General features: G+C 27.9%; 1 protein-coding gene across 2 annotated transcripts in view; it reads left to right on the top strand.

The window, feature by feature from the left end:
• LOC107436640 (uncharacterized) overlaps window positions 1–11,575 on the top strand; it is a 28,109-nt gene extending 16,534 nt beyond the window's left edge. Inside the window, exons 8-10 of one of the 2 annotated variants that reach the window (XM_087168411.1) lie at window positions 3,306–3,353; window positions 6,233–6,268; window positions 11,508–11,575. In XM_087168411.1, the coding sequence (XP_087024537.1) occupies window positions 3,306–3,353; window positions 6,233–6,268; window positions 11,508–11,551 (128 nt within the window). In that variant the 3' untranslated portion in view covers window positions 11,552–11,575. The remainder of the gene's footprint in view (window positions 1–3,305; window positions 3,354–6,232; window positions 6,269–11,507) is intronic. The other variant, XM_087168410.1, reaches the window with a different exon arrangement.
• Window positions 11,576–12,115: the final 540 nt, after the last annotated feature.

Genomic DNA, 12,115 nt, shown 5'->3' with positions numbered 1-12,115 from the left:
TATATATATATATATATATATATATATATATATATATATATATATATATATATATATATATATATATATATATATATATATATATATATATATATATATATATATATATATATATATATATATATATATATACATATATGACAAAATAAATAAATACAAGAAAACACGAAGAAAGTTAAGAAAAACAATAAGTACCAATTAAACCAATTTAAGATTTTGTCTTCTCCCTTATGAATTATGATGTATATAAGTTTTACGATCTTATTATTAACTTTTCTTTTATTAATTTACATTTCACAGTTCTTTGTTTCTATCTTATAAAAGCCAAAATGAGCAAAACTTCGCCAAATAGAAAGAAAAATTTAGATAATTTATATTTCGTTTTTAATTTTCAAAATCCTATTTTCAATAAGATCAAATTTCACAACATTTTCGAAAATTTTAAAGCTTTATTTCCATTAAAAGATTTTATCATAATTAAAAGTTTTAAATATAATAAATCTCTTATTACAACTATATTTAATTATAATGATCTAAGCAAAAATTTAGGGAGTATTAAAATATCCGATTATGAATGTCACTGTGAGGAAGATAAATATTTTGATTTTGTTGATAAACATCATAAGCATATTATTACTGCTAATTTAAGTATTATAGAAAACTTGAAACTTAGGAATTTAATGATAAAAGGCACAAAATTCAGACCCATTTACGATATATCAATCTATAAAATTCTAAAATACTTTCTTAATGACCTCAATAGTTTTTGTTTAAAGGTATCAAATAGATTCTCTTTACCTTTAGGTATGCTAACAGAATGGAAATGGGGTGTTTATTATTATTTTAAAAACTTTGTTTTCAATAATAAGGATAATTTAAATAAGAGTAACAATCCAACAAATGTTTCTAATATTGCTCAATCAATTAAGCAACTTCAAAAATTTTGTAATTACTCCCATAGATGTAAAAAATTTGATGCTGAACTTTTAAATACGAAATTAAAAAATAGTAAAAATTTTAAACTTAGTAATTTCAATAATAATATTGTCATTAAAGAAATTTTAGCTTTTTATAAGAGATTAAAAATTAAAGTTAGCAATATACAATTTCCTTACTTAATTATATGTCCTAAATTTCATAAAATTCCTGTAAAATTTAGAACTATCACGTGTGGATCTATTACTTATGTAACTAAACCTGACACCATTTTCTCTTACTACTTAAATAATTAAATAAAATTACTACTACTAACTACTTAATAAAGTTATTAACAATATTTCTAAGGAAGGTTTCTCTTGGATTATCACTAATAATCAACCGATTTTAGATTTCATTAAACATAAAAATATTAATTCTATTGCGACTTTTGATTTCTAACATCTTTTCAACCGCATTCTCCTTTCTAAACTAAAAGTTGTCCCTTTGAAACTACCATGATTTCAAAAATATCCTTTGCTGCGATTTTGATTATTAGGAAATTCTGATTAATTTTTGTCTTTTTAATAATTATCTTTACAATGGAAAGGATATTTTTCATCAAATTGATGGAATACCGCAAGGATCTAATTCTTCTTTTCTCTTAGCTAACTTATTTTTGCATTATTATGAAAAAAATTATACTCTTAGTATTAAATTTGTTTTTAGATATATTGATGACTTAATTATCTTTAATTTTCAAGATTATACCATTTTATTAAATGATATTTACCCTGAGGAATTAATCTTGCTTCGTAATTATGATGATAATATTAATTTCAATTTTTTGGATTTGGGTACTATAAAAGTTGAAAATATCCGCTTTGTTGATTTATACGATAAAAGAAATGATTTTAATTTTAATATTAATAAACTAATTACTTGGAATTCTAATGTTTCTAGGAGCATCTATTTAAATACCACTTTCAATGAAATGAACAGAATTAAAAGAATCTGTAGTAATATTTATTTATCCAAAAAACAAATCGATAAACTCTTTCGAAATTTGATAAAAAACAATGGATACCCAACTAAAGTAACAAAATTTTATATAAAATCATTGAATTAATCGTATATTTTTGTGGATATGTTTACTAAACATTTTCTTTGTTAATTTATATAATTTTCCCATATGCAAATCCGTTGCCAAAATTATTTACTAAATAATTTATTTGTTAATTTGCATAATTTTTCCATGTGCAAATCCATTTCGGGCAAATCAGTGGCTAAAATTTTCTACTAAAATAATTTTTCTTTGTTAATTTTTATAATCTTTCCATGTGCAAATCAAAGTCGGGCAAATCCGTGGGTAAAATTATTTACAAAAAATTTCTGTATTAATTTTTCCATCTGCAAATCCATTTCGGGCAAATTCGTTTTAAAATTATTTACAAAAATTCTTTTTCTTTGATAATTTGTTTAATTTTTCCATGTGCAAATCCATATCGGGCAAATCTGTGGCTAAAATTATTTGCAATATAGGCAATTTATGTTTCTCTTTTCCATTTTATATTTTTTCTTAAATAAATATTTATTTTCTAATATTATATATGGTCAACTTTTTAAATTATCCAGTATAATATTACCTTGCGCACATCCATTTCGGGCCCATCCTTGGTTACTAACAAATCAATGCACAGCATAAAAAATCACTTCAGCAATGCAGTAAGAACGGCACTTTAAATTCCTCTAGTTACACTCAATTTGCGCTTTTGTTTTCATGTTTTGTAATCTGGCAATCTTGTTGCGAAAATATTTTTAAATCATACTTGAAAAATTTCCCTTTCTTGTAAGTACATCTGATTTCGCTACTCGCTTTATAGTTTTTGTTTTGTTTTATACTGTTTTTTCTTTTACTTTATTTTCGGTTTTTACGTGTCATTTTTACTTATTGTGTTCTATTTTAATTGTTGTAATTTTTGTAAAAATTTTTTTGAGTGCTCCTCACACTATTGTATTAAGATATTTTGCTTTAGCTATATTGATACAATATCAGAAAGCACTCATTTTTGCGGATGTAATCGTGTGGGCTGATGAAAAGATTATATCTTTTACTTTCCGGTTTCTTTTTAAAAAATTTAATCTTTTTTTTTCCTTTTAATCAGTTGTTTGTTATTTTTTTCATTATTATTTCCCCCGTTTTGCATACGTCTATAATTTTCCCTTGTTTTATCTTCATTTTGAATATAAAATCATATATCATATATATATATATATATATATATATATATATATACATAATCATATATATATATATATATATATATATATATATATTTCAGAATTTCCGAATTATTTTTAATTAAATTTCCTTTATATTTCGCATTTAGTTGGAGATTTGACAGGAGGTGTTCTTGATTTAAATAAGATACTTAAGGGTAAGTAATATTAAATATTTATTATTTTAGGGAGAGGAGAATTTATGCGAATGTGAAATTAATGTTGACGGCTGGAGTTAATTTGCAATTTGTTAGTCAAACTTTACCAGTAAATTTTAGTAAATTATAAAACATTTAAACTGCTAAGCAATTTCATATTCAGAGGCATGGCAGCATTCTTAATTTTGAAATAGTAGTAGAAGTAGTGGCAGTAATAGTAATTTTTAAATAACTTTTGAATTGCTATTCTGGACTATTTCTATTAAGTTTTTCAATTAATAATACTTAGCTTGTCAATCAGTCAATTCATCGATTAATGATACCAAATTTGACAGCCTATTATTTGACATTATCAATTTTTTTTTACCTTTCTCTAGAAATTATCTTTGAAAATTAATTTTGTTGAAAATGGAATTGCCAGAAATTCGCACTATTATGAAGTATGAGTCCTTGTGTTTAATTTCAGCACCTCAGACCTGGTGAAACAGCAATAATAAATTTGCCATAATGTCACTAGGCAGCATACAGTATTAAAATTGGTGCGTTAAATTTTAAAAAGGTGACTTTGACCTTAGCAATTAGTCACGCGATCACATCGAATCAAAGGTCCATTATAAGCTAAAGGTCACAGTTTAGATGTTCATCTCAGAACATAATCAAAGATTTACATTGAAACCAAAAGACGACGTGAGAAGAAAAATTGCAAAAGAAATCAGCTTAAAAAAACAATAGCTGAAATTGGCCAGCAGATCGATTTCTATTTAATTAGTGGATAACGCTAGACCGCACACAACAGAAATGACTATGATAAAACAGCAGGAATTGGAATTAGAACAATTCTCATCATTATCCATATTAACCAAACCTAATCCCCTCTAACTACCTCTTCTTTCCCTAATTTCGAATAATTTTTTAATAGCAAAACATTTAAATTTCAATAATGCTGTCCTTTCAGGAGTTAATCCGCAATTAACTTTGGCCCACCAGGTTTTTATCTCTCTGTACAACACACCGCAGTTCGTAAGTAATATAAGCTCATATTGAAATCAATAAAACAATTCCTTGTTCTTATAAGTCATCAATTTTTTTTAAATACAACCCTTACAACTTAGTAGATAGATTAAAAAACAGTGGGGTACAAATTTTTTTCTGCTGCATAAGATTTTTTACAAATCTTAGACACTTCCATTCAAATCTGCAATCGGTTTTACCATCCAAGCAAATTTTTTTTTAAGAAAATGACATTTTAGTTTGTTTTTGTTAATAAAAACGTTGCATATATGGGTGATTCTCACGAAACATGACAATTCGGACCAAAAAATTTTTTCAAATTTAAAGTCTTCAAAATAATCTAAAATTTTTTTTGTATGCTTCTTTAGCTACACTTATTAATATCTTATAGACAGCAGTGTAGTATATTGGCATTTGCTCGAGAAAAAAAAAATAGAAATTCACCAAATCTTAATTGCTAGGAAAATGACATATTACCTTAGAAGTTTAAAAAACAGTCATTTTAAGTTAATAGCAAGTAACTCAACTTAAGCCTTCATGTTAGATGGACCATAAATTGCTTAAATTAATTCTTTTTATCCCCTGTCGAAAGAAACAAAAAACTTTTTGTTGCTGATATGTACAGAATAAAATGGTGTATAACAATCAATCATTAAATAAATAAATAACTTTGATTACACCCAAGCATATTACAATAATACATAAACTTGGTATTAGGTTAATATTTGCTTTGCCTCTTCACAGTTAGCAGTTAAAAAGAATTTCTGGTAACACCTCAATGTCCCGGCATTCATAAGCCAGGAAAATGACAGCCAGGTTAATGACAAATTCGCCATTTTATAGCATATAACTTTACTTTAATTTAATATTTTGGCCGAACACGTTTATATTCTGCCGAAAACAGCAGTATTTCTCAAAATAACTCAGATAAATCTATGTAGTTTTTGTTATTAATAATTTCAAGAAGCCAGGAAAATGACAACATAAAAACCTACTCACATTGAAAAAATTTTTGAAATAGATTTTGAGCCGGAAAAAAGGTTCTTTATTCATGCAACAAGACATGTTTAGATAGGAGGGTATCTAATCAATCTATTAACACAAGATTTTGATTCCTGACACTATCTATTTTGGTTATAAATCACTAAATAAAAGTAGCCAGGAAAATGACAGATTCTTATGGGACAAACAAATTATTGACAGAAAAAATTATTTTAAACAAATTATTTTAGTAAACAATACCCTCTGCGTATATTCTAGAAATGCTTACATAGGATAAGATAAGAAAAATTAGATTTTGAAAAATGTATGGGAAGTTTTGAAGCTAGTTATTATTGGAAATATTGTTTGGGACATGCCTGAAAAATGACATTTTGATATTCAATTAAATTTTTTAAGTATACAAAACAGTCAATGCTAGTGCAAAGTCATTTTAAAATGCTAACAGCAATGTTATTTATTATATAAATTTTTTTTAAAAAAAAGTTCTTCTAGTATTATAGTATTAGATCTTGGAGCAAGTGAATTGTCATGTTTCGTGAGAATCACCTATATAACAAAGGATCTCTGACAACCAAACCAATATGAAAATTAATATTGGAAAACTGGATCCTACCATGTGATTTTCCGGCCAATAAAAATGCATCGACTCCAAAGGAAAACTGCGACATCATAATTGGATTTTTATATATAGTTAGATGATATGATATGGCGTATTTATGATAACTTATTTTATACAATGTATTTTAAAATAATTTGTCTTTTTTCAAGCATAATTCTTATGATTTTTTCAATTAATAAATGTCCAGTATTAAATTTGTTATTATTGCCATCTTTACTTTACAATAACATACATTTTTTTTGTGCAGTTCTTGATTTATCGAATTTGCTCAACCTTCTTAAAAGTAAGTAATTATAGGGATTTATTTGCTTTGTTTATTGTATCGAGGATAAAACGAAAAGATATCCTCCTTCTTTGTTTTATTAAACTGATTTTCACGTTATAAATTTCAATCTTACGGGATCAAAGGGTTACTTTCAAATATGCTAATTAATTTGTGCTAGTAATTAATTAAGTTACTGAATCAGACACACAAACGACTTTCTCTATGAATCCATGGATTTAGATTTATGACCATCAAAATAACGGAGGTAGCCGCAATCTGGAAAATGGGGTCCCAATGATTTCGACAGAAGAGTCGTTAAAAGTTTGGGCTACCTGATGCAGATTGATGTTAAACCCTTTTAATGTTAATATTCAATCTTACAGGCTCAAAGGGTTAATTTCAAATATGCTTTGTTTATTGTATCGAAAATAAAACAAAAAGATATCCTCCTCCTTTGTTTTATTAAACTGATTTTTACGTAATAAAGTTCAATCTTACGGGATCAAAGGGTTACTTTCAAATATGCTAATTAATTTGTGCTAGTAATTAATTAAGTTACTGAATCAGACACACAAACGACTTTCTCTATGAATATATGGATTTAGATTTATGACCATCAAAATAACGGAGGTAGCCGCAATCTGGAAAATGGGGTCCCAATGATTTCGACAGAAGAGTCGTTAAAAGTTTGGGCTACCTGATGCAGATTGATGTTAAACCCTTTTAATGTTAATATTCAATCTTACAGGCTCAAAGGGTTACTTTCAAATATGCTTTGTTTATTGTATCGAAAATAAAACAAAAAGATATCCTCCTCCTTTGTTTTATTAAACTGATTTTTACGTAATAAAGTTCAATCTTACGGGATCAAAGGGTTACTTTCAAATATGCTAATTAATTTGTGCTAGTAATTAATTAAGTTACTGAATCAGACACACAAACGACTTTCTCTATGAATCCATGGATTTAGATTTATGACCATCAAAATAACGGAGGTAGCCGCAATCTGGAAAATGGGGTCCCAATGATTTCGACAGAAGAGTCGTTAAAAGTTTGGGCTACCTGATGCAGATTGATGTTAAACCCTTTTAATGTTAATATTCAATCTTACAGGCTCAAAGGGTTAATTTCAAATATGCTTTGTTTATTGTATCGAAAATAAAACAAAAAGATATCCTCCTCCTTTGTTTTATTAAACTGATTTTTACGTAATAAAGTTCAATCTTACGGGATCAAAGGGTTACTTTCAAATATGCTAATTAATTTGTGCTAGTAATTAATTAAGTTACTGAATCAGACACACAAACGACTTTCTCTATGAATCCATGGATTTAGATTTATGACCATCAAAATAACGGAGGTAGCCGCAATCTGGAAAATGGGGTCCCAATGATTTCGACAGAAGAGTCGTTAAAAGTTTGGGCTACCTGATGCAGATTGATGTTAAACCCTTTTAATGTTAATATTCAATCTTACAGGCTCAAAGGGTTAATTTCAAATATGCTTTGTTTATTGTATCGAAAATAAAACAAAAAGATATCCTCCTCCTTTGTTTTATTAAACTGATTTTTACGTAATAAAGTTCAATCTTACGGGATCAAAGGGTTACTTTCAAATATGCTAATTAATTTGTGCTAGTAATTAATTAAGTTACTGAATCAGACACACAAACGACTTTCTCTATGAATCCATGGATTTAGATTTATGACCATCAAAATAACGGAGGTAGCCGCAATCTGGAAAATGGGGTCCCAATGATTTCGACAGAAGAGTCGTTAAAAGTTTGGGCTACCTGATGCAGATTGATGTTAAACCCTTTTAATGTTAATATTCAATCTTACAGGCTCAAAGGGTTAATTTCAAATATGCTTTGTTTATTGTATCGAAAATAAAACAAAAAGATATCCTCCTCCTTTGTTTTATTAAACTGATTTTTACGTAATAAAGTTCAATCTTACGGGATCAAAGGGTTACTTTCAAATATGCTAATTAATTTGTGCTAGTAATTAATTAAGTTACTGAATCAGACACACAAACGACTTTCTCTATGAATCCATGGATTTAGATTTATGACCATCAAAATAACGGAGGTAGCCGCAATCTGGAAAATGGGGTCCCAATGATTTCGACAGAAGAGTCGTTAAAAGTTTGGGCTACCTGATGCAGATTGATGTTAAACCCTTTTAATGTTAATATTCAATCTTACAGGCTCAAAGGGTTAATTTCAAATATGCTTTGTTTATTGTATCGAAAATAAAACAAAAAGATATCCTCCTCCTTTGTTTTATTAAACTGATTTTTACGTAATAAAGTTCAATCTTACGGGATCAAAGGGTTACTTTCAAATATGCTAATTAATTTGTGCTAGTAATTAATTAAGTTACTGAATCAGACACACAAACGACTTTCTCTATGAATCCATGGATTTAGATTTATGACCATCAAAATAACGGAGGTAGCCGCAATCTGGAAAATGGGGTCCCAATGATTTCGACAGAAGAGTCGTTAAAAGTTTGGGCTACCTGATGCAGATTGATGTTAAACCCTTTTAATGTTAATATTCAATCTTACAGGCTCAAAGGGTTAATTTCAAATATGCTTTGTTTATTGTATCGAAAATAAAACAAAAAGATATCCTCCTCCTTTGTTTTATTAAACTGATTTTTACGTAATAAAGTTCAATCTTACGGGATCAAAGGGTTACTTTCAAATATGCTAATTAATTTGTGCTAGTAATTAATTAAGTTACTGAATCAGACACACAAACGACTTTCTCTATGAATCCATGGATTTAGATTTATGACCATCAAAATAACGGAGGTAGCCGCAATCTGGAAAATGGGGTCCCAATGATTTCGACAGAAGAGTCGTTAAAAGTTTGGGCTACCTGATGCAGATTGATGTTAAACCCTTTTAATGTTAATATTCAATCTTACAGGCTCAAAGGGTTACTTTCAAATATGCTTTGTTTATTGTATCGAAAATAAAACAAAAAGATATCCTCCTCCTTTGTTTTATTAAACTGATTTTTACGTAATAAAGTTCAATCTTACGGGATCAAAGGGTTACTTTCAAATATGCTAATTAATTTGTGCCAGCAATTAATTAAGTTACTGAATCAGACACACAAACGACTTTCTCTTTGAATCCATTGATTTATGACCATCAAAATAACGGAGGTAGCCGCAATCTGGAAAATGTTGTCCCAATGATTTCGATAGAGGAGTCGTTAAAAATTTGGGCTACCTAATGCAGATTGATGTTAAGCCCTTTTAATGTTAATATTTTTTTCGGGGATTCAAGCGAATCGAAAATTTTGTCGTACGCAATTATTTATCTCGCTTCGTTCGCAATTACTTAACTCGAACTCGTTTATTAAAAGTTTATGCCATGTAAAAAATAATTTTCAAAGATTATTTATTATTTATTATTTTACTTAATAGCAGTCAAAAACTTTTTTGTCTTATGAGGCATGCAAATTTATTCATAATTTTAAACTGCTTACTTTTAAATGAGAAAATATAAAATGACCGAAGATATATAAAATAATTTCCCACTATAAATTTCATAAAAAAGTTATATTTTTAAAATTTCATTTCATGATAACCATTCGACCGATATCTGTCTAAATAAATTTTCATTTCCCAAGAATTAATCCACCGATATCGTTCAAATTTTGTATTTTCTAATTTACATTTATTTTGCTTAACTGTTGTTGTAAACTGTTTTTAAAAGATGTATTAAAAAATTACATTTTACAGAGTATTATCCTTGCACAAATGACTTGTATAATTGTGTGCAAAACTTTTTGATTCGTTTAAAAAGTTCAAGATGTAGTGAAATAATCTTAATATTTAGATACCTAAACTTTCGATCATTTTGATATAAATTTAACTAAACTTTTGACCACTCTAAGCTATTGGGAGTACAATTTCTAGATTTTTACTACCTCCCTATTTTAATGGCTGAAAAAGCTAGTTCGTCAGAAAAAAACATAGATACGTTTTTTGTCTGAATACTTAGCTTAATTAGCAGTTAGCGGTAATTAGCTTACGTGTTAAGGTCATTGAGATTCATTTCTTGTTTGAAAAAGTCTAATAATTAAAACTAAAGTTATTCAGAAAACCCTTTTGTTTTGGCTCACCGTTTATTTTTTAGAGTCAATCATTTTTTAAAATAGCAATAGTAATAATCTTAATCGTAATCTTGTAAAGAATAGCAATCTCGTAATAATCATCAAATTTAGAAAATAAATTGCTTGTATGGAATACCTGCATAAACTATAGATTATAGCGTGTAAAAGCCAAGCAAATGTAAACCGCACGTTCACAGGCTATTGAGTTAACTTTGACTGGATAACTTTGACCGTATTATAACTGGATCAAGTAAATACTTTGCATTTTAGTAACCATGGGTCAGTTAAACGGGCAACAGCCTGCGTTTGTCATAAAAATGCTTTATAAAAACAGTGATAGTACGGAAGTTGCGTAGAGGGAGTCCTAACGTTTTTACTACTTTGGACTTCATGGTACCATCCATCAAAGCAAGAGACTGGATTTGCCCTAAATAACAAACCAACCATACGTAGAGGGAGCTCCGACATTTTTAAAACAACAAATACTATCCAAGAGATATTGTCAATAAAGAGATTAGCTTTAAATTGAAATTTCATTTTTGCATTTATCGTTGAATATAGCATGCTATTACAGTACGCACCAATTTTCAACTATGTGAACTAATTCAAAACTACGCTATATCTCTGATGCTAGTTGCACAGTATTCAAATGCAAGATTTGCTGAAAATATTTACCATGTTTTCAGCAAATGAAACATGGTTTTCTGTGCAACTAGAAAAGAAGGAAAGTGTAGAGAGTGTGGAAATGCGGAACCTTGATACACCTATTCCATTTACTAAGAGTGTAAATGTGGTCATTTGCAAAGACGTTATATTTCATTACGATATCGCAAGATGACATGTGGTTTAACAAACTCTGCAAATATCTTAGCTTGTTAGAAACGTTAAATTCTCCTTCATCCACCGTATTTCTTTGATTTTTCACTTTCAAATTTCTATCCTTTCTGGTTTTTTTTTAAATGATAGGAATATTTTTTGGAAGAAGGTAAAATCTTGAACATACGTTTTCTGTAAACGTCTTCTTTTTTCATGCGGAAATGTACTGCATTTATGTCGGTTTCTCCAATTTTATCAGATAGTTTGTTAAAGCAGAAATATTATACTACGTTTTTTTTCTTTTAGATCTACAGTTAGGAAGTCTGCTAGATCTTAAAGATCGTGAGTAATTTTTTCCTAATTAAAACAAATTGTTTATTTTTCACAGCTAATTAATTTTAAACGAAATCAATTTTTTGTGCCTTAAATTGATAATTTCTAAAGTGTGTAATGAAATCAATGCTAACGTAACATGGTAGTTAACTTTTAGACTTACTAAAGTAATATATAAGTTCTTGAACGCAATAATAAGACTCTATCCAACTATCACTCAATGTATTTTTTCCCTATTTTCTTCTTATTTAACTTGAAAAATATTTGGATAATATGTTGTATAATTGCACCAATTTATGATGGGCAAATTTAACTGATATACCCCACATTTTAGAGGTAATAGATGAAATATTTCGTTATCAATAAAAACTTAAAAATAAGTATTTAAATATAAGTATTTAAAATTTTATATCAAAAGGATTTTTATCTTTATTCACATCTTATTATACTACGATTTAATAAATAAAACTTTAAATTTGCTATTATTGTCACTAAAACCAAAATATTTTAAACAATTTAAAAAGAATATTTTTACCTGCTCTTAAACTTTTACTAATACCAAATAATAATATTAGGACAAA

Source organism: Parasteatoda tepidariorum, chromosome 7 (assembly GCF_982258835.1).
Source record: "Parasteatoda tepidariorum strain Cologne lab strain chromosome 7, Ptep-v5.0, whole genome shotgun sequence".
NCBI classification, from domain to species: Eukaryota; Metazoa; Arthropoda; class Arachnida; order Araneae; family Theridiidae; genus Parasteatoda; species Parasteatoda tepidariorum.
Note: the sequence above shows the minus strand (reverse complement) of the source record. Positions and strands in the feature narration are given on the sequence as shown.